The sequence below is a fragment of the Mauremys mutica genome, chromosome 2, assembly GCF_020497125.1.
Source record: "Mauremys mutica isolate MM-2020 ecotype Southern chromosome 2, ASM2049712v1, whole genome shotgun sequence".
Classification (NCBI taxonomy): domain Eukaryota; kingdom Metazoa; phylum Chordata; order Testudines; family Geoemydidae; genus Mauremys; species Mauremys mutica.
In genome coordinates, this window is record NC_059073.1 from 294340197 (window position 1) to 294360291 (window position 20095).

At 54.5% G+C, this 20095-nt stretch overlaps 1 protein-coding gene across 8 annotated transcripts in view; it reads right to left on the reverse strand.

Moving 5' to 3' along the window:
• LOC123363130 (protein KRBA1-like) overlaps positions 1-20095 on the reverse strand; it is a 42294-nt gene that overhangs the window by 10958 nt on the left and 11241 nt on the right. For 4 of the 8 annotated variants that reach the window (XM_045003964.1, XM_045003967.1, XM_045003966.1 and 1 more), the window contains exons 2-16: positions 19461-19587; positions 13955-14080; positions 13059-13157; positions 12792-12944; positions 12150-12305; positions 11571-11729; positions 10383-10553; positions 7250-7423; positions 6561-6722; positions 5854-6036; positions 4799-4957; positions 4075-4248; positions 3717-3881; positions 1403-1567; positions 331-498 (exon numbers count right to left, since the gene is read on the reverse strand). In XM_045003964.1, the coding sequence (XP_044859899.1) occupies positions 331-498; positions 1403-1567; positions 3717-3881; positions 4075-4248; positions 4799-4957; positions 5854-6036; positions 6561-6722; positions 7250-7423; positions 10383-10553; positions 11571-11729; positions 12150-12305; positions 12792-12944; positions 13059-13157; positions 13955-14080; positions 19461-19587 (2341 nt within the window). The remainder of the gene's footprint in view (positions 1-330; positions 499-1402; positions 1568-3716; positions 3882-4074; positions 4249-4798; positions 4958-5853; positions 6037-6560; positions 6723-7249; positions 7424-10382; positions 10554-11570; positions 11730-12149; positions 12306-12791; positions 12945-13058; positions 13158-13954; positions 14081-19460; positions 19588-20095) is intronic. The other 4 variants (XM_045003969.1, XM_045003963.1, XM_045003965.1 and 1 more) reach the window with 3 other exon arrangements.

The following is a 20095-nucleotide window of genomic DNA, read 5'->3' on the forward strand; positions in this document are numbered from 1 at the left end:
TAACCAGGCGGCTGCGCGGCTTCCAGGGAACTTAGGAACCGACTCATCCGAGGGTATTAGGTTTTCACTGGTGGCTGACATACAGTGCTGCCGATATGCCCATAATGTATCCCACAAGTGGGTCTTGGACTATCCCACAAGGGGCTGCTTCCCTGTCTGAAAATCCTGCCTTAAAAAGTGAAAGGCTTCCATGAAAACTAGCCCCCGCCCCGTGATTCCAGGGCTAGTAAAACAGACCAAAAAGCGACCCAGTCAGATGTTACCTTTCAGGTCCATGCTGTGCTCGGTTCTGCAAAGCTGAACCAGGGACACTGTGAACTCTCTATTTACCTTCTGTTTTCACTGGCCACCCCGCTGTCTCCAGTCTGCCCCGCGGAGCCGGTGAGCTGCTCAGAGAGGAGCGGCTGCCTGGGGTATTGGACTGACTACGGCACGGTACAGGAATGTCCTTCAGGCAGTTCTCCAGGCCTCGCAGTGGTGAATTCTCTGCACTGACGTCTGTTTAAACAACACCAAGCCCGCGTCAGTGTACGGCCTGCAGCTCTGGGATGGGTTCCCTACATCGCTGAATGAGCCTGCGTCCAGTGCAATTCACCTGCGCTCTCCTACTGCGACTGGCTATGAATTCTAGGTGTCTCGCAGGGACTTTGAGGTACTAAGCTGGGTTCATCCCTGGAGGAACTCCACTCAGGTCAGCATTACACCAGGGGTAAATAGGAGCCTTTGCAGTGAAGAGACCAAATCTGTCTGAATTCACGTCTATTGCTGCAGGAAGAGTAGCAGGCTGGAAGAAGCGGGTTTACCTCCAGCTGGTTCTCGGAAAAGCTTAGGGGAGAATCCGCTGTGGACACCCCTGGCTTCCACCCCATGTTGTGTTTGTTTTTATTGGGTTAAAAAAAACCACCCCCACACCCTGTTGTGTTTATAACAGGTTACAAGCCATCCCCACGTCTACATAAGGCAAAGCGTGTACCAGAACCACGCGCCACTCAGAACCAAGGTCTGATTCTGCTCTCATCCGCACAGGGCGAAGCCAGAAGCCAAAACAGACGTACGCGAGATCAGAATCTGCACGCCGGGAGCGCCAGCTCTTTCCCCAGTTATTTCCACTTGTGTGATGCACAGTGAAAGTCAGCAGCAGCGCAGGGGCTGCAGGTCTGGCAGAATTCACCCCTGGAGCCCACAGAGTTAAGTGGCCCCCAGGCCATGTGCTGGGACCCTGCCGAGGGGTGAACTCTGCTCACGGCGGGGAATGGAGATGGAAGTGAGCCAGGCTGCACAGGAATACGGCTAGCACTGGAATAGGATCGCCATGGGGTGTTGTTCTGGCCCCGGCTGACCCCCTTGCCACCTGATCTTTATGGTGGTGACACTGGGTTATGGTGTAAACACTTCACCTGACCTTCTCCAAGTGATCTCCTTGCCCCGGCCCCTGGCCTCCTCTGTCCCATGTCTCTCTGCGTGGGGCTGGCCAAGGCGATGCTGGCTGGCATGTGGGGGCTATTTACTGGGATGTCCCTCAGGCAGTTCTCCAGCCCGCGGAGGGGCGAGGTCTCCGTGCTGATGTCTGTTTAAAGAAAAGATCCAAAGCCAATATCAGCCGGAGGTACATATCGCTGAGCCCTGTAAAACCCACTGAGCCTTAGACGGGCTCTCGACCTGGGCAGACACGTACTCCCCTCCGAACGCAGGGACTGGCTGTAGGGGCAGCGCAGGGTGGGCTGAGCGCAGGGGTAACGTAACAGTCTGTGTTATGCAGGAGGTCGGGCTAGATGATCTAATGGTCCCCACAGTGTCTCACTCCCCCCTTTCCTGCTATCCTCAACACATGATGCTTGTTACCTAGTCTCTGGGCGGCAAAGGGACCTCGGCAGTGCCAAGGACCTGGCCCACCTACTCGTGGTGTACGCCAGTGCACACCTTCTTGTTAACTCTCTTACCACTTCCAAAGTTACTTTTCCTCCCTTGGTATCCTGCTGTTAATTGATTTCTCTCGTTAGACTGACCTCGCACTTGGTAAAACACCCCCATCCTTTCATGTATTTATACCTGCTCCTGTATTTTTTACATCATGCATCTGATGAAGTGGGTTCAAGCCCACGAAAGCTTATGCCCAAGTAAATGTGTTAGTCTCTAAGGTGCCACAGACTCCTCGTTGGTTTTTACCAGTGTAAACGAGACCCAAAGTGACTTGACCCAGGACACAGACAGCCTGTGCTAGGGCCAGAACTCAGCTCTCCTGGGTTCCACCCCAGTGCCTTACCCACCATGCCATCCTTCCTCTCCAGGGCCCCAAACCGACTCAAACCCTGAGAGGAACCAGAGCCAAGGAACGCAACAACGCTGGCATAGCCAAGCGAATCAGCGAGTGCACGCAGAGCCGGGGGAACCAGGTGGCTGAAAGAAGAGGACCCAGACCCCTCTGGAGCTGTAGCAAAGGAATGGAGGAGGAAAAGGAGGAGTGACCTGAGCACAGACACCAGAGAGCACAGAGAGCTGTGCAAGACACTGAGGAAAAGCCAGGAGAGACGAGGAGGAAAAACCAACCTCACAGCTGCATGGAAGGAACAGAGGGCTGATCGCAGCAAGACCAGGGAGAGAAAAGGAGGTCAAAGTCTACAGCAGGGTTCTCAAACTGGGGGTCGGGACCCCTCAGGGGGTCACAAGGTTATTACATGGGGGGTCGCGAGCTGTCAGCCTCCACCCCAAACCCCGCTTTGCCTCCAGCATTTATAATGGGGTTGAATGTATTAAAGAGGGTGTTTAATTTCTTAGGGGGGTCGCACTCAGAGGCTTGTGACGTGAAAGGGGTCACCAGTGCAAAAGCTTGAGACCCACTGCTCTACAGTAAGGTTCCCTGTATAAATAGCTTATAAAGGGTTAATAAACGATTGACACACGTTAATCCATTGTTACCGAGCCCAACAAATTGCTTCTGACTATGGCTTATAACGAAGCTTGGCAGGGTTAGATTTGTGTCAGCGAACGTGCATTTCACCACACACACACAAACCGACAACAAATATTTCCCTCAATAGCCATCAAAATGTACATCTACGTATCCGGCCATGAGCGCAGGGGACTGGACTAGATGCACCTCTCGAGGTCCCTGCCAGTCCTGTGATTTATGGGCAAAGCGGGAAGAATCCTGACTGGGAACTTAGGGTTTAATGTCAGGATAGTTACTGGGTCTATTTTGACATGTGATGTTGACAGATTGTGTTTTAATGGCTATAAAGCTTTACATTTTTGAAGCTCACAGTTTACTGTCACTAAATATTTATTGTCTGACCCCCCTAGTGTCTGACCCCTCCCCTCGCCTCACGGTTCTGCGCAACTGATACATTTAAATGGCTAAAAATAGGAAAAAATGCTTAAAAATCAATATCAATATTATCTGTCAAAACTATAAAAAAAACCCTGAATTCTACCACGCCTGCTTATAACCATCTACAGCATCTCCCAGTGAGGTGCCAACAAGCACCTGTGACATCCTGCTCGTCACATCCATTCATCATCCAGTAACCCTCTGAAGCCATTTAGAAATGGAATCGTAACGTAGGAGTGACCGAAAAGCATGTTTAAGTGCCGTGCTAGGGTCGGAGACGGGTCAGGCAGAGACCCGCTCAGTGACAGGGGCAGCCGGGACCCTCCAGCAAGCCGGGCGGCCGTCGACAAGACCCACGGTGTGATAGCGCGTGTGTTCTTAGGCTCACCCTCTCCACACCAGCGCCGCACCATGCCCATCGCAGGTCTCCTCGGGGACACATCTGCTCCTGCGTTGTGGGCCAGCACTCGGGAAGCCCAGGATGTACTGACAGGTGTTTCCTGCAGGCAGTTCGCCAGGTCATGGAGGGGGCTGGTCCTTGGCGTCATCTCTGCTTGAGAAACATGGAGAGACATGCTCCAGCTCAGGGTCAGCAGCCAAAGGACCGACCCACTCCTGAGCTGCAGATAGGAACAGTGGATTCTGGCCCATCCCCCCCCTTTCTAGGGCCCGGTCCTGGTCCCATATAGTCCGTGGCAGAGTCCCATGGACTTCAATTAGGACCACTGGTTGGAGCACTGTCCTACCTTCAGAGGACAAGTTCCAGAGCCCGGCCTCCACTCCCCCCGTCTCCGTCTCCTGCTCGGCGCCGCTGGCCGAGGTGCTGCAGGTCGGCGGGCTGGGATGCTGGCGGGAGGGTACGGCCGTGTCGGTCACACAGCTCAGCAGGCCACGCAGCGGGGAATCCTCTGTCGCTGCTTCTGTTTTAAGGACAGGAACGATGCCCAAATAACAGCCCAGTGACTGTGGCTGGAAGAGGCGTCCCGGCCCTTCTGCGCATGATAAACCCACCAGCCCATTCCCCAGCTCCCAGAACAAGACGCCCTCCGATCAGAGCCCGGGGATTGGGCCAGCGGCGAATTCAACTCGAAATGGACATGACCAGGAATCAGCTGCACTCCAAGGCTCCTCCTCCCCGCCCCTTGCATCTCTGTGGGACGGCAGCACGGAAAGGGCTGGGGAGGGAACCCGGGAGGTCCTGGTAAGGACACGCTGATTTCTGCACGTTCCCTAGTACAGTCCCTCCTCTGCAGAGCGGGCAGACCAATGCCTGGGGCGACGCCCTGTGTACGGAATGAGTCTGACACCACTGGTGCCCAAATAATTGAGATTTTAGGGACCTGAACCCCCCCCCCCCCGCCACTGTCCTGTTCCCGAGCAGAGGAGCTGACCCTTCCTACCCAGCAACAGAGAGTTTGTCTCTGATGTGTGTCCAGCGGGGGCGCCCCCACCACGCGCTGCGGCTCTCACCTTCGGCGGACGGGCTCCCAGCTCCTCGCCCTGGCCTCTCCCCCAGGGCTCTCTGCGCGCCGCGGCTGGCGGGCGGGTGGGAGCAACGGGGGCTGGTCACAGCGATGTCCCTCAGGCAGTTCTCCAGGCTGCGCAGCGGGGAGTCCTCCAGCGCCGCCTCTGCTTTAACGGACAATGGAGAGGGCACGGCCTGCAGGTGCAGGACAGGTGGTGTCTGCCCCCAACACGCTGTACCACTCACTAGCCAGCCCCCCGGACTCCCTCAGCGAGATCCCCCATCCCCACGTGGGCAGAGTCACAGGGGGCTGTGCAGGTCTTGACCTGAGATGCACTTTGAAAGGCCTTTGCTTTATGAGCCTGTGCTGGGGAGAGAATTTGGCTTCTCAGGCTAGCGGCCAGCCGGAGTTACTAGCCACGGCTCTGGTAACACGGCAGTGCTGAGCGCTTGCTGGGAATACACGCAGAGGTTTTACAGCACTGGCAGGACACTGTCTAGACGGGGTTTATTTCCACTGGCAGAGCTAACGTGCGATAGATGCTTTGCACCAGTGTGTACTGGGGTGTGCACCACTGTGGCTTGCCCCCATTTCAAATGCACTGGTGCAAGCCCTGTTTTACACCAGCACCACCCAGCGACACCGGTGCGATTATATCAGTGCAAACCCCCTTGCACAGGGAACGCCTAGGTCTGTGCCAGAGTGTGGAAGTGGCATGGCGACCGCTCCCCAGCACGTGCCCTGGCGGCCGCCTGGTCTGCTAACGTCCGGCTGGGTTCTCAGCAGGGACCCGGGCCATCCCGCTCGCTTGCAGCGGGTGACTCGTTCCCCCGCTCCCTCGCTGCGCCTCTCATCACTACCACAGCCTGAGCCCGTTCCCCGGCCCTGGAGACCCGCTCGAAGAGCTTTCAGCGCCTGACGCTCTGCAAGTGTTTTCAGCAACGACTAGCCTGGGGGTAAGTGGCCGGTTGTTGCCTCTTAAACCCGTGGGGCCTCAGGTCTGCTGTGCATGTCTCCCTCCCCAGTCTGGGAGACCCCCCCCCCCGGCCCCCATCTCACCTTCCCCAGGACTGCGCCAGGGCCCCAGCTCCAGCCCCCTCGGCTCCGCCCCCCGGTGGGCGCTGCGGGTGGAGGAGCTGCAGGCTGGCCGGGCGGGAGGACAGGGGCTGGTCACGTCTCCCCAGCAGCTCAGCAGGCCCTGGGCAGGGGAGCTCTCCGCAGCTCCTTCCCTTTTAACAGCTCCTATGAACAAGTCAGAACTTCGGCTTCTGGGTGGGGCACGACAGAGACTCGCTGCCCCCTCCTCCGACCTCCGCGGGCAGCAGCCATGTGACTCTCTGCCTCTTCCCCCTTCGGGGCCGATACCTTGGTACAGCATTTCCCCTCCGACAGGTCCCTGGAGGACGGGCTGACCCCATAGTTGTCTATGGGGCCAGGGAGTCCTTACATCAGTCATCAGCCATGTGGCCGGAGGGACGGATTGGCTCTACTTTCCGGGTATAAATATGACGACCAGGAGGCCTGGACGGGAGCAGGCCGCTGGAAGTGATGGTGGCTGACAGGAGAGACAGACCTCAGGAGCACAGAGCCATCCACCACCTGGTCATCTCGGCGGAGCCGATCAGCAGTGGCAAGGCCGGGGAGGGAAGGCAGGCCAGGGCACGGCCGTCTGTCTGAACCACAGAGCGACACGTGGCCTGCGCTGCCTCCGGTGCCGTCTCACGCAAGGCACGTACAGGGGACGGGGTGTGACTTCGATGGCTCACCTTCACCAAACAGGCTCCTACCCCCGGCCTCCCCTTCCGCCCTGCTCCAGGGGGCGCGGCTGGACGGCCTGGCAGGAGGGCTGGCTTTGCTCACAGGCCTGGCTGAGGGGCAGCTCTCCAAGCCGGGGTCCTGTGGATCCTCCGCGGTTACTTCTGTTTTCACTGTATGCAGAACAGCAAAGTCAGGGTCAGCACCTGTGGGGCTGGCTCCGTCCATCCCCAGACCTCCTACAGCCAGCTGAGGGTCTGGCAGACCCAGCACAGGCTGGGCAGGGGAAGCCTGGCTTTTATCCCCACCTCTGTCAATGATTCACGTGAGCAAGACTCACCCAGGGCAGAGATACCGACCCTTCCCACCCCTACAAAGCCTGCCAAGACCTGCCCATGCGACTGCTTCTCGGTGCAAGCGCTCAGCATGATTGTTCCTCGGATGTGGACAGCAGATTTTTTGAGCCAGCTCCCTACGAGAGGCGCCTCTCCAAGGTTGTGCAAATACGTGCAAGACAACGTGGGAAACATGCACCAGGCACCACAGCTAGACACACTGCGAGGGCCAGTCACCCTGCTCCTGCGTCTCTCGCCAACTGCCCCTCCCTTACAGCGAGCGTCAGGCGAGGGGCAGCCCAGCACCGGCTGCAGGGAGCTGTTCCCGACTCCAAAGGGGATGCTATAATTTTACACACACTCACCTCCTACAGACGAGCTCCCATCCTCGCCCTCCAGCCTCCTCTGCCCTGGGTCTCCTCGCGTGCTGCTCTTGGCCGATTTGCAGGGTGATGGGTGGGGATGACGGGGCTTATGAACAATTATTTCCTTCAGACAGTTTAGCAGGCCCTGGAGGGGGCTATTCTCTGCCGTCCCCACTGCGTGAATATTAAACACATTATTAACACAACCCCTCGCCCTGCGCCAAGAAGATTCCACCTGACTGAATCATACGAAAATGCCTGGGTCTATAACGAGATCCCAGCACCAGAGCGCGCCTGGGATCCTCTCTGGTGGGGTCCCGCACGCTGAGTTGGGTGGGATGTTGCATTTTGGTCGCTAGCTCGTTTGTGTTCAGTGAGTAAAGGAAGAAGCAGCGAAGTCAGGGCAGGTCTCCATTTCCCTGCACAGCCGAGTAGCTCGGAGAGGTTCCGGAATTCCGATGAGAATGAGGTTCACATTTTTAACAGGGAGGTACATTAACCGGGAAATTGGGTTGAAAAGCTCGGGGAAAGGTTTCCATTCGAATGATGCAGGAAAAATAAAGTGTCAATGGCCTGAGCCCTTTAAACACCAGCCTCTGAGTGCCACCCCCAGGAGAGTGGGTGGGGCGGGTCCCCCGTCGCCGGGACGGCCTCCTGCACAGATCTAGGACAGGCCCCCTCAACGTGCTATAAAAACGCCAGGGCCCAGGGAGGGGGGAACTCAGGGCTCCAGGCCAGGGGGACCCTTGGGCAAAGGCACAGTTTTACTTCTATTGTATGGGGGGGGGGCAAAGGCTGGCATGGTTAGCGGGGTCCAGGGAGGTAGCGCCACCTCCACCCCCGACTCACTCAGGAGGCCACCCAGCCTGTCTGCGGTGGGGGGATGCAACCAAAAAATATAACTCAAAGGGGGGACTCAGTTCAAAAGTTTGAAAACCGCTCAGGGTGCAGGGAAGGGGGAGCTAGGGGCTGTGTGCAATGGAGGGGAGAGCTCAGGGTGCAGGGAAGGGGGAGCTAGGGGCTGTGTGCAATGGAGGGGAGAGCTCAGGGTGCAGAAAGGGGGAGCTAGGGGCTGTGTGCAATGGAGGGGAGAGCTCAGGGTGCAGGGAAGGGGGAGCTAGGGGCTGTGTGCAATGGAGGGGAGAGCTCAGGGTGCAGGGAAGGGGGAGCTAGGGGCTGTGTGCAATGGAGGGGAGAGCTCAGGGTGCAGGGAAGGGGGAGCTAGGGGCTGTGTGCAATGGAGGGGAGAGCTCAGGGTGCAGGGAAGGGGGAGCTAGGGGCTGTGTGCAATGGAGGGGAGAGCTCAGGGTGCAGGGAAGGGGGAGCTAGGGGCTGTGTGCAGTGGAGGGGAGAGCTCAGGGAGCAGGGAAGGGGGAGCTAGGGGCTGTGTGCAATGGAGGGGAGAGCTCAAGGTGCAGGGAGGGGGGAGCTAGGGGCTGTGTGCAATGGAGGGGAGAGCTCAGGGTGCAGAAAGGGGGAGCTAGGGCTGTGTGCAATGGAGGGGAGAGCTCAGGGTGCAGGGAAGGGGGAGCTAGGGGCTGTGTGCAATGGAGGGGAGAGCTCAGGGTGCAGAAAGGGGGAGCTAGGGGCTGTGTGCAATGGAGGGGAGAGCTCAGGGTGCAGAAAGGGGGAGCTAGGGGCTGTGTGCAGTGGAGGGGAGAGCTCAGGGTGCAGGGAAGGGGGAGCTAGGGGCTGTGTGCAATGGAGGGGAGAGCTCAGGGTGCAGAAAGGGGGAGCTAGGGGCTGTGTGCAATGGAGGGGAGAGCTCAGAGTGCAGAAAGGGGGAGCTAGGGGCTGTGTGCAATGGAGGGGAGAGCTCAGGGTGCAGGGAAGGGGGAGCTAGGGGCTGTGTGCAATGGAGGGGAGAGCTCAGGGTGCAGGGAAGGGGGAGCTAGGGGCTGTGTGCAATGGAGGGGAGAGCTCAGGGTGCAGGGAAGGGGTAGCTAGGGGCTGTGTGCAATGGAGGGGAGAGCTCAGGGTGCAGAAAGGGGGAGCTAGGGGCTGTGTGCAATGGAGGGGAGAGCTCAGGGTGCAGGGAAGGGGGAGCTAGGGGCTGTGTGCAATGGAGGGGAGAGCTCAGGGTGCAGGGAAGGGGGAGCTAGGGGCTGTGTGCAATGGAGGGGAGAGCTCAGGGTGCAGGGAAGGGGGACTAGGGGCTGTGTACAGGAAGGGGGGGCTCCCAGATTCAGTGGGTGGGGGCAGGGGGCGCTGGGGCTCCTCCCTTCAGCCCCACACCACTCCCAGCTTGGGGGAGGCAGGTTCAGCTCCGCGTTGCTCCCAGCTTCAGCACCAGGGCTCGGGTTTCAGCCGCAGGGCCGTGCGGCCCCCTGAAACGGCTCACGGACCCCCGGGGGCTGCAGACCCCGTCTGAGAACCACTGAACTAGGATGCAGAGGGTCAATACCGGGAACAACCGGTGGATCGTCAGGGAAGCCCGGATCAGCCAGAGCAGCAGGGCAGAGGTGAGGGCTCAGAGCCAGCAATCAGGAGCCGGTGCACACGTGTAGATAACATACGGGTGGGAGGGGTTAGTAGGGTACCCCAAGGGTTGTAGGAAATAGGACTCTGGGCTGATCAGTGGTTTATGGAATTTAACCCTGAAAACCCAACAGTTTATATTTCTGGGGCCTTTACGGAGATTCTCCCCAGACAGCCTGACTGGTGACCCTCTCCTGTGCCCGTGTGCACTGGCTGAGTTGGTCCTGATCGGGGAGGAAATAAGGGCTTCTCTGGACCTATTTGATTTAGTGTATGAATCAGTTGTGTTCATATGGGGTTATGCAGTCCTGTCCTCTGATCCCCAGATGTTCCTCCGGTTTCTCTCCAGATCTCTGAGAATTTCAGACCCGTCTGTCGGCTCGCAAGCCCCGGCAACGGAGCGACCAGGTCCTGAGAACACACTGAGGTTTTAGGTCAAATCCATCACTGAGACCTAGAGTGTTTGGCTAACAGCACATCACTCTGCTGCCAAAACTCCACCCCACACGAATCCTATAATCCTATACATTTGCAAACCACATCCTCCTTCTGAGGAGAAGGGGCCAATCCACTGACACTGAGGTCAACAGGCGTCTTTCCATGGACTCTACCGGGAGACGCGTCAGGCCCTATCCTCTGCCTTACTGAACTGTACCTTCATGAGAACATCTCCAAAGCCCCAGCTCCAGCCTCCTGTCTTCCACATCCCCTTGTGCGCTGCTGGTAGACGAGCTGCTGGTTGGGGTGCTTGGATAACTGGGCCTCTTTACAGCGAGGTCCGTCAGCCCCTGGATGGGGGAACTCTCTGTCGTGACTTCTGTTTTAACTACAGAAACAAACTCAATTTCAGTCCCAGTCCTGCAGCCGGATGGCTCGGTTCCTTCTCTCCTGAACACGGTCAGCACAGCCGACTGGATCAGCGGCTAGACCAGGGGTAGGCAACCTATGGCACGCGTGCCGAAGGCGGCACACGAGCTGATTTTCAATGGCACTCATACTGCCCAGGTCCTGGTCAGTGGTCTGGGGGGCTCTGCATTTTAAGTTAATTTTAAATGAACCTTCTTAAACATTTTAAAAACCTTATTTACTTTAATATATAACAAAACTATTGTTGTATGTGTAGACTTATAGAAAGAGACCTTCTAAAAACGTTAAAATGTATGACTGGCACGCGAAACCTTAAATCAGAATGAATAAATGAAGCCTCGGCACAGCATTTCTGAAAGGTGCCGACCCCTGGGCTAGACCGTAGACAGGACACACACTTCTTTCAGCTGCCAAGCGTCCAACCAGAAACCAGGTTCATTTTGATTTTAGAATGCCTGAAACCAAGGGAGATCCACAATCCCAGAAATCACTTGGGCTCAGCGCTTCTCCCCGCTCTCTCCAGTGACCAGTGCGCGGAAGGGGATGCAGCGTAGGAAGGATGGAGCATGGCCATATCGAGGTTAACATGGCAAGACGGATTTTGGTACATGCATGTACCTCCTCTGCGTGGCAAGAATACTGACCAATGCAGTGACATCCCTGTCGGATCGACCCAGACACTCGAATAACGAATGGCTCCTATCCAGCTGGCACCCAAATAATCTGGGCTTAACTGGGCCCCAAATTCGGGCTGTGTAGTTTTGTACCCTGGGGGCCTGATGCTATTAACTTATTCTGTGTAAATCAGGAGTCCCTCCACTGAAATTACATCAGTGTAAAACCAGTGTCAGTCAGCCAGCCCCAGCTCATTCTGATTATACCACACGCAGGCAGCAGCAGAGTGGTTGATCTCTCTGCTCTGCCTAGCGAGATACTGTCTCTTCGTCCATTGAGCTATAAACACATTTTAACTCACCTGCAGCATATAAGCTCTTCACCTCCCCCCTCACTCTCTTGTGTTCCACGTCTCCTGGTGCGCCGGGGCTCTGCATGTTGGGGTAACGGGGTCTGTGGATGGGAATTTCCTTCAGGCAGTTCAGCAGACCTTGGAGGGGGCTGTTCTCTGGAGCCACTTCTGTGTTAATAGTAAGAAAAGAAACAGATCAGCGGGAGACGTGTAGCCATGGCAGCCAGTCTCTGAGCCCCGTCAAATCGACAGGAATTTACACTAACCCCAACCCTTCTCTTTTCTCTCTTCACGCTCCTGCCAGCAAGACTGGGCTGCACATACAGATCCGGCACGTCCCGGAGCAGGTCGTCTATTCAAAACTGCCTGTGGAACGAGGCATTCAGATCTGGAGCCCCAGGATGAGCCAGGTGGGACCCAACAGATTGTGTCCAGCCCAATTCCTATCATTCTAAGCCCGCCCCGCCCCGATGCACCTCACCCACACGGGACAGCGGTGTGTCACACCCCTACAGCACTATTCTGGGACGTGTCGGCCTGCCAAGGCAGTTTTGGTACCTAGCATAGTCTGACTCCTCTGTGACTCACCTGCATACAGTCTCCTAAGCGGAGCCCCTTCTGTGCTGCTGGTGGACACGCAGCTGCTCGGTGTGTCGGGATGACTGGGTCTATTGACAGATACTTCCACTAAACAGTTCTCCAGGCCAAGGGGAGGTGGAGTCTCTGGAGTTACTTCTGGTTTAACTAGACAGACAAAGCCAGCATCAGCTCAGGGCCTGTTGCTGAGGAGTGGGTTCATTTTAACCCTATAAAACCACCTGGATCTTTGACAGTGGATATTTAGGCCTAGTGTTAAAGAGAAACCTCTCCACTGTCATTGGGTGGGCATCCGTGAACCACTAATGGTGAGGATGGATGGTCTTGTGGGCAAAAGGCTCTGGCCTTGGCCTCAGGAGATCTGTACCTATCAACTCCTCTACGTTACTGACCCACTGACCCCTCCTCTGCTCTGCCAGAGAGGCCAGATTTACCATCCTTTAGTCCAGTTTCCCCCCTGCAATTTCCTGCTTCCCCCCCGCCATCCCTGGTGCCCAAAAGGATCTCAGGTAGGTATCCACAAAGCCACTATGTTCTCTGCTTTCAAACTGCACCTGAAAGCCAAGCTCAGGGTTCATAAACAAAATAGAACCACGGACTTTCTCCCTGCGGTTGTGCATGGTCCCCGCTTACCATCAGCAAACGCCCTCTCAGAGCCCATCTCAGCGTCACTGTCAGCAGCCTCAGCTGGCTCCACAGTGGCCTTTGAATTCCCCAAGAGAAATTCCGGGATTTCCTTCACCAGCTTCATCAGCGCGCTAAGGTGCAGGCTGCCCTGACGCGCTCCTGCTTGAGACACGGAGAAAAACTCACCAGGAGCTCAGTGCCATCGGCACCTGACCTGAGGAAAGAGCAGTTCTTTCTTTCCTTTTTTTCCACCTCGGGCAGAGAATCTCTTACCTTCCTCATCCCCTGTGGGGCACCCGTCCTCTTCTGTTTGCCCTGAGTCCCAGAATCCACCCACATCTGGGTCATCCTCTGGAAAGGCCAGTTCTTCACCTAGAAAGACGTGGGTGCATGGAATAGTGTATGTCACCATGGGCACCATTTTATCATTGGGGGGGAGGGTCTCCGTCCATATGGTTCCTATTACCCTTATGAAATGCCTCAGGCTGCAGAACCAGCGACCTCCCATCACTTCACCGCTGGGAGGTCTGTTGGCTGCCGGTGTGGGATTCGCACCAGGAGACCAACTTTACTCAGTGGTGGTAGGTGAAAGCTGACCATAGGGGTCCCGTTCTGTGTGGTACCCCCCGGAGGAGGGGCTGTGCTTGCAGATCCTGGGCTGACAGCTCCCAGTGCAAGTCAGAGCAGCTGTCCTGGGCTGTGGCACGGATCAGATTCCCCCTAACACCAGGAGCTCCTCCCTCCTCCAATCTGCCGTCTATGCTGGGGCTTGCAAGGGGCCAGGGTGCCTGCACGGGGGGAATTCTCCCCTGACCCCTGGGGCTGCATCACCAGCCCCTCGGCACCGCCAGAGGTGTGTGGGGCCAGAGTGGGGGGTGGGGGCAGAGTCAGTTCCTAATAACCTAGGAGCTCGCTTGGCCCCAGTGGGGCTCCCTCTGCGGACAGCGGAAAGGGGCCCCAGGAAGGTGCGGGAGGGGAGAAGACAGACACTCTGGGTCTAGCTTACACCTTCTGGGGGCTGGACCTGCTGCCAGGTCTCAGCCAGCCCGGCGACGGGTGTGCAGCAGATCCCTTACACACCCGCCAGCCAGAGGCGTCTGCAGTCTACCCACTGCCAGGCTGGCATCGGGGGCAGTGGCTTGGCGCCGGTTACTGAAGGGCTCACTCACCCTCCGAGCTGCCGCTGTCGCTGGCGAGCTCTCGCTCTCGCTGTCCGGAGACGCTGCGGATCTGGCCGCCAGCAGCCTCCCGCTCCGCAGCCAGGGCCAGAAGAGCCAGCGTGGGAACCGGCTGACCTGGTCAGCGAAAACAAGACCCAGAACAATGAGTCTCGCTCTGGCGAGCTACCCAGGCAGCCAGAGGCTGGGTGACCAGCAGCCTGTCCGAGCAGGGCCAGCAACCACCCAGAAGCTCAAAGCCACCCCAGCTGGGGACAGAGAAAAGATGAAGCTGCTGAGCAGGACGGAGCCAAAGCTTCTTTGCACCTCGCCGGCCGTCCATGGAGCTCAGAGCGACTCCCACCTGGTCTGCCCAGTTCTCTCCTGTCCACCACGGCCAGCAGAGTCATTCAGCTCAGCCCTGTCTATGCGCATGTCCGGGAACCTGGCTACAGCTCAGCTGCGCCCCAGACAGGGCCCTTAACACACGACCGGGTCCTGGTTCGAGGCCCAGTCTGGGTGGGAGCTGACAAACAGGGCGACCCTGCACTTCAGGCAGGACGGTGCAAAGCAGGGGCAGGAGATGGTGCAAACCTCGGCGTGTGTTGCTGCCTGGGGGGGGGGACATGTTTCCTAGACTCACAGAACCACAGTGTTCAAAGGGACCGTGAGGCTCATCCAGTCTAACCCCTGCCAAGATGCAGGATTTGTTGTGTCTAAACCACCCAAGACAGACGGCTCCAGCCTCCTATTGAAAACCTCCAGTGAAGGAGCTTCCACAGCCTTCCCAGGTGTCTGTTCCTTCCCTACTGTTCTTACAGTTAGGAAGTTTTCCCAAAATTTCATCTAAATCTGCTCTGCTGTAGTTTGAACCCACTGCCTCTTGTCCTGCCCTCTGTGGCAAGACAGAACAGCTTCTCTCCATCTTTTTTATGGCAGCCTTTCAAGTACCTGAAGTCCACGATCATCCCATCCCCCACCCCCTTAATCTCCTCTTTTCCAAACTAAACATACCCAGTTCTTTCAGCCTTTGCTCATATGGCCTGTGTTCCATCCCTTTGATCATCTTTGTTGCTTGCCTCTGGATCCTTTCCAGTTTCACTCTGACTTATCTATGGTCGACATCCTGCAGCTGTAAATGTCAGAATCCCCCTGGCCAGGGAAGAGACAGCCCCCCCGGAGATGGAGATGGTTCTGTGCAGTGGGTGGCAGGGAGAGGGGGCGAGAGATGGCTCTTTGCCGCAGTCAGAGACTTTGGATTTGCTCAATTGCTCATTTGCCTTAGCTGAAATTAAACCCTCCCAATGGAAGTCAGAGCCAGAGGAGTTCCCTGTGAAACCCGTGAGTGCACCACAGCCACCTGGTTCGGGGTCACAGTACAGGCTTGGTTTGGTGCCATGTTCGTTAGTATCCTCAGCAAACCCGGGGCAACTTGTGGGTTTGTATCGCAATAGGTTTGGGCTGAGCTTTGCTTTGCTTTGAAACGCCAGCCCAGCTCAGGACTGAGGAGGAACCTCCACATGGATCAGAGAGGAAATGAAGGAACCAGATTCTCCTCTCATTCCGGCTTCCGAGGGTCCCCAACCTTCCCATGAGCCACTGCCAATGGACGCTGCCTGTAGTTTGCGTGGCTAACAAATGCTGCTCAGAGGCCTTGTGGACACTGGCATTTTTCTTCACGTTCCCCACCACTGGTACCACCTGTGCAGCTCCACCAGACCAGCTGCCAGAGTATTCACCACAGTGCTGCCTAGACGGGCTCAGAGCAGGGTCAGATAACACAGCGGCCAAAGCAGCGGTAGTACCCCCTTGCTGCTACAGCTGGGGAAACCAAGGGATGCTAGTGCAAGGGGAGGGTTTGGAGACGAATGCTAGTGGTGTGTGCGTGTATATGTGTGTGTGCACGTGTGTGTGTGTGTGCATGAGAGAGAGCGAGAGCGAGACACCGATCAGGTCTCAGACCAACCGCAGTTAAAATACAGTTCCAGCTCTGCGCACTTCACTCAGCCAGTGTGAACGAGGCAAAACCGTGTTGGAATCAGACTTCTAAAGAGAAGTGTTCAATGGTTCCATCTGTATCAGTGGTTCTCAGCCAGGGGTGCATGTACCCCTGGGGGCACACAGAGGTCTTCCCGGGGTACATCAGCTCATCCAGAGATTTGCCTAGTTTTACAACAGGCTACAGAAAAAGCACCAGCAAAGTCAGTACAAATTAAAATTTCATACAGACAATGACTTGTTTGTACTGCTCTATATGCTATACACTGAAATGCAAGTACAATATTTATATTCCAATCGATTTATTTTAGAATTATATGGTAAAAATGAGACAGTCAACAATGTTTCAGTAATAATGCGCTGTGACACTTTTGTATTTGTATGTCTGATTTTGTGAGCAAGTGGTTTTTAAGTGAGGTGAAATTTGGAGTACGCAAGACAGATCAGACTCCTGAAAGGGGCACCATAGTCTGGAAAAGTTGAGAGCCACTGATCTACACTACAAACCCCAAACCCAGCCCAGCTATGGCCAAAGAATGTTATAACAGAGTTCACTCCTGCCTGGGAACGCGCAGAAAAGAAACGGGGGAGGAATGCGTTAAGAACCAGGGGCAGCCACAAGGGTTAACGTGTGACCCAGACAGTCACTTAGTTGCTCTGGGCACGTCTACACAGCAGCTGGGAGGCGTAATGCCCCACTCGGGTTGACGTACACACACCAGCTGTGCTTGAGCTAGGATGCTAAAAATAGCGCCGTGGCTGCAGCGGCACGGGTGGTGGCTTCGGCTAGCCACCCTGCCTGACAGCCTGGGCACATGCTCGTGTGGCTCGTCGGAGCTGCTGCCATGGCCACTCTGCTAGTTCAAGCGGAGCCAGCGGCGTCTGTCCCTTCGAGCTGGGACGCAAGCCCTGAGCTGCTGTGTAGCCTTGAGCCTCATCTGTACAATGGGAATAATAATACAGGGGTGCTGTGAAAGTTAACGCGTTAAATAATGAGGTGCTCATATACTGCAGTGATGGGGGGCATTCTTGTATCATAGATAGAACCTGTATTTTCCACACAAGCAAGAACAAACACTGCTGTAACTAAGGTGGTTAAACACGGCTAGTGTTGCAGTGAATGATACTTGGGAATCATTTAAGACCACCTTCCTGCCCCAAAAGCCTCAATCCCAAAACTGAGGAAGAAAGTTGTACTGGTTAAAAACCAAACCTAATTTAGAGGGGAAGCGAAGGCAGCTATAAAAATAGAAAAATAACATGTAACAAATAGAAGAAATGGGAAGTTGATAGTAATGAATATAAAACAGAAATTAGGCACTTTAGAAAATTGGTAAGGGAAGCAAAAGAACACAAGAAGAAATCTATTGAAAGTATAGTTAAGGACAATAAGAAGTTTATTAAATATAGGTTGGATATTAGGAAAAGCTTTTTCACTAGGAGGGTGGTGAAGCACTGGAATGGGTTCCCTAGGGAGGTGGTGGAATCTCCTTCGTTAGAGGTTTTTAAGGTCAGGCTTGACAAAGCCCTGGCTGGGTTTGGTCCTGCTTTGAGCAGGAGGTTGGACTAGATACCTCCTGAGGTCCCTTCCAACCCTGCTATTCTATGATTCTATATTAGGAACTAAAAGAATCCATTACTAGATGGAAATGGTAGAATTATCAACAATAATGCCAAAAAGGCAGAAGTGTTCAGTAAATATTTCTGTTCTGTATTTGGGGAAAAACAGATGATGCTGTCTCATCATATGGTGATGATAACACTCTTTCCATTCCACTAGAATCTGTGGAGAATGTTAATCAGAAGCTACCAAAGTTAGACATTTTAAAATCAGCAGGTCCAGAGAACTTGCATCCAAGAGTTTTACAAGAGCTGTTTGAGGCACTCAATGGACTGCTAACGGTGATTTTCAACAAGAGGTGGAGCACTGGGGAAGTTCTAGAAGAAAGCTAATATTGTGCCAGTTTTTAAAAATGGTAAACAGAATGACCTGGGTAATGATAGGCCTGTCAGACTGTCATCGATCCCTGGCAAGATAATGGAGCAGCTGATATGGGACTGGATTAAAAACAAACGAAAAGAGGGTAATGTAATTAAAGCAAGTCAATGGGTTTATGGAAAACAGATCCTATCAAGCTAACTTGATATCTTTTTTTGATGAGATTACAAGTTTGGCTGATAAAGGTAATAGTATTAATGTAATATACTTAGATTTCTGTAAGGTGTTTGACATGGTAGCGCACAACATTTTTATTAAAAACCTAGAATGATATAAAATGAACATGGCACACAGTAAATGAATTAAAAACTGGCTAACTGAAAGGCATCAAAATGTAACTGTAAATGGGGAATCATCATTGAGCAGGTCTGTTTCCAGTGGTGTCCCGAAGGGATCAGTTGTAGGCCCTACACTATTTAACATTTTTATCAAAGACCTGGAAGAAAATGTAAAATCATCACTGATAAAGTTTGCAGATGGCACACACAACGGGGGAGTGGTAAATAATGAAGAGGACAGGTCATTGATTCAGAGAAAACTGAATTGCCTGGTAAACTGGGCACATGCCAACAATGTGCTGTTTAATATGGCTAGATGTAAATGCATTCTTCTAGCATCAGAGCACGTAGAGAATGTAGGCCATACTTAAGTCCTGGGAAGCAGTGAGTCTGGAAAAGATTTGGGGGTCGTGGTGGATAATCAGCTGAACATGAGCTTCTAATGTGACGCTGTGGCTAAAAGAGGTAATGAGATCTGTGATGCAGAAAGAAAGGAATCTCAGGTAGGAGCTGAGAGGTTATTTTACCATCTCTATCTGGCACTGGTGCAACGCTGCTGGAATCCTGTGTCTAGTCCTGGTGCCCACCAGGAAGAAGAATACAGATAAATTGGAGAGGGGTCAGAGAAGAGCCATGAGAATGACTAAAGGATGAGAAAACAGTCTTGGAGTGACAGACTCAATGAGCTGAATCTATTTCACTTACCAAAGAGAAGGTTAAGGGGTGACTTGATTACAACCTATAGGTACCAACATGGGGAACCAACATTTGATAATGGGCTCTTCAGTCTAGCAGAGAACGGTCTAACGCAATGCAATGGCTGGAAGCTGAAGACTGGGCAAATTCAGACCGGAAATAAGGCGTAAATTTTTGACAGTGAGAGTAATTAACCACTGGCACAATTTACCAAGCGAAGGGGTAGATTCTCCATCACTGGCAATTTTTAAATCAAGATGGGATGTTTTTCTAAGAGATCTGCTGCAGGGCTTATTTTGGGGGAAGTCCTGTGGCCTGTTATACAAGACATACCAATGCTCCCTTCTGGGCTTGGAATCTCGGAGTGTAGACAGGGACAGTTTGGCCCTCCCTATACAGGCACTGAACCCAGCGAGGCTGGAGAGAGGTTTCAATAAAGTTCCTGCACTTTAACGTAGGCAGAGCCGGAAAGACACATGTTTGTAACTGCAACGCCAGGGAATGGCCCACAGCCCTCCGTGCGGACATGACACGTGCTGCTCCTTACCTAGCGAGATCAGCAACTGGTAATTCTCCTCCATCACTTCCTTATGAAGCTCCTTCTGCCATCCCTCCAGGATCTGCCACTCCTCTGCGGAGAACCGGACAGCAACATCTTCAAATGTCACTGGCACCTGAAGACAAACAAACGGCTGAGTCGATTCCGGGCCTGGGGCAGAGTACGGGAGTCCTATAAATAACTCACCATTTCTGGCCCCTGCCTCTGAGCCTTATTAACTTTGCTCCCTCTGTGATTTTAATGGGGAAAGGCACTCCCTGCTGAATCTCTCTCAGACCGTCATTAACGCGCCCATTACACCTAGAACGCTAACTACAGCAAGCAGGCGCAAGTGGTTTCATATGGTCGCTCATCTCTACCCCTCCCCTTCCGGCCTCACCCCTCCCAGCCTTACACCAAGTGTTTGCCTAAAGCCTAGGAGCAGAGTATGGATGAGACTGAAAACAAACTCTCCCTGTCATAACACCCTGGGGTGCTGGAACAATTTGCATAGTGGGGGTGCTGAGAGCCATTGAACCAAGGTGCAAACCCTGGATATGCTGGAAACCACTTCCAGGCAGGGGGTGCGGCAGCCCCCCAGCACCCCTAGTTCCAGCACCTGTGATAACACCCCTCCCAATGCT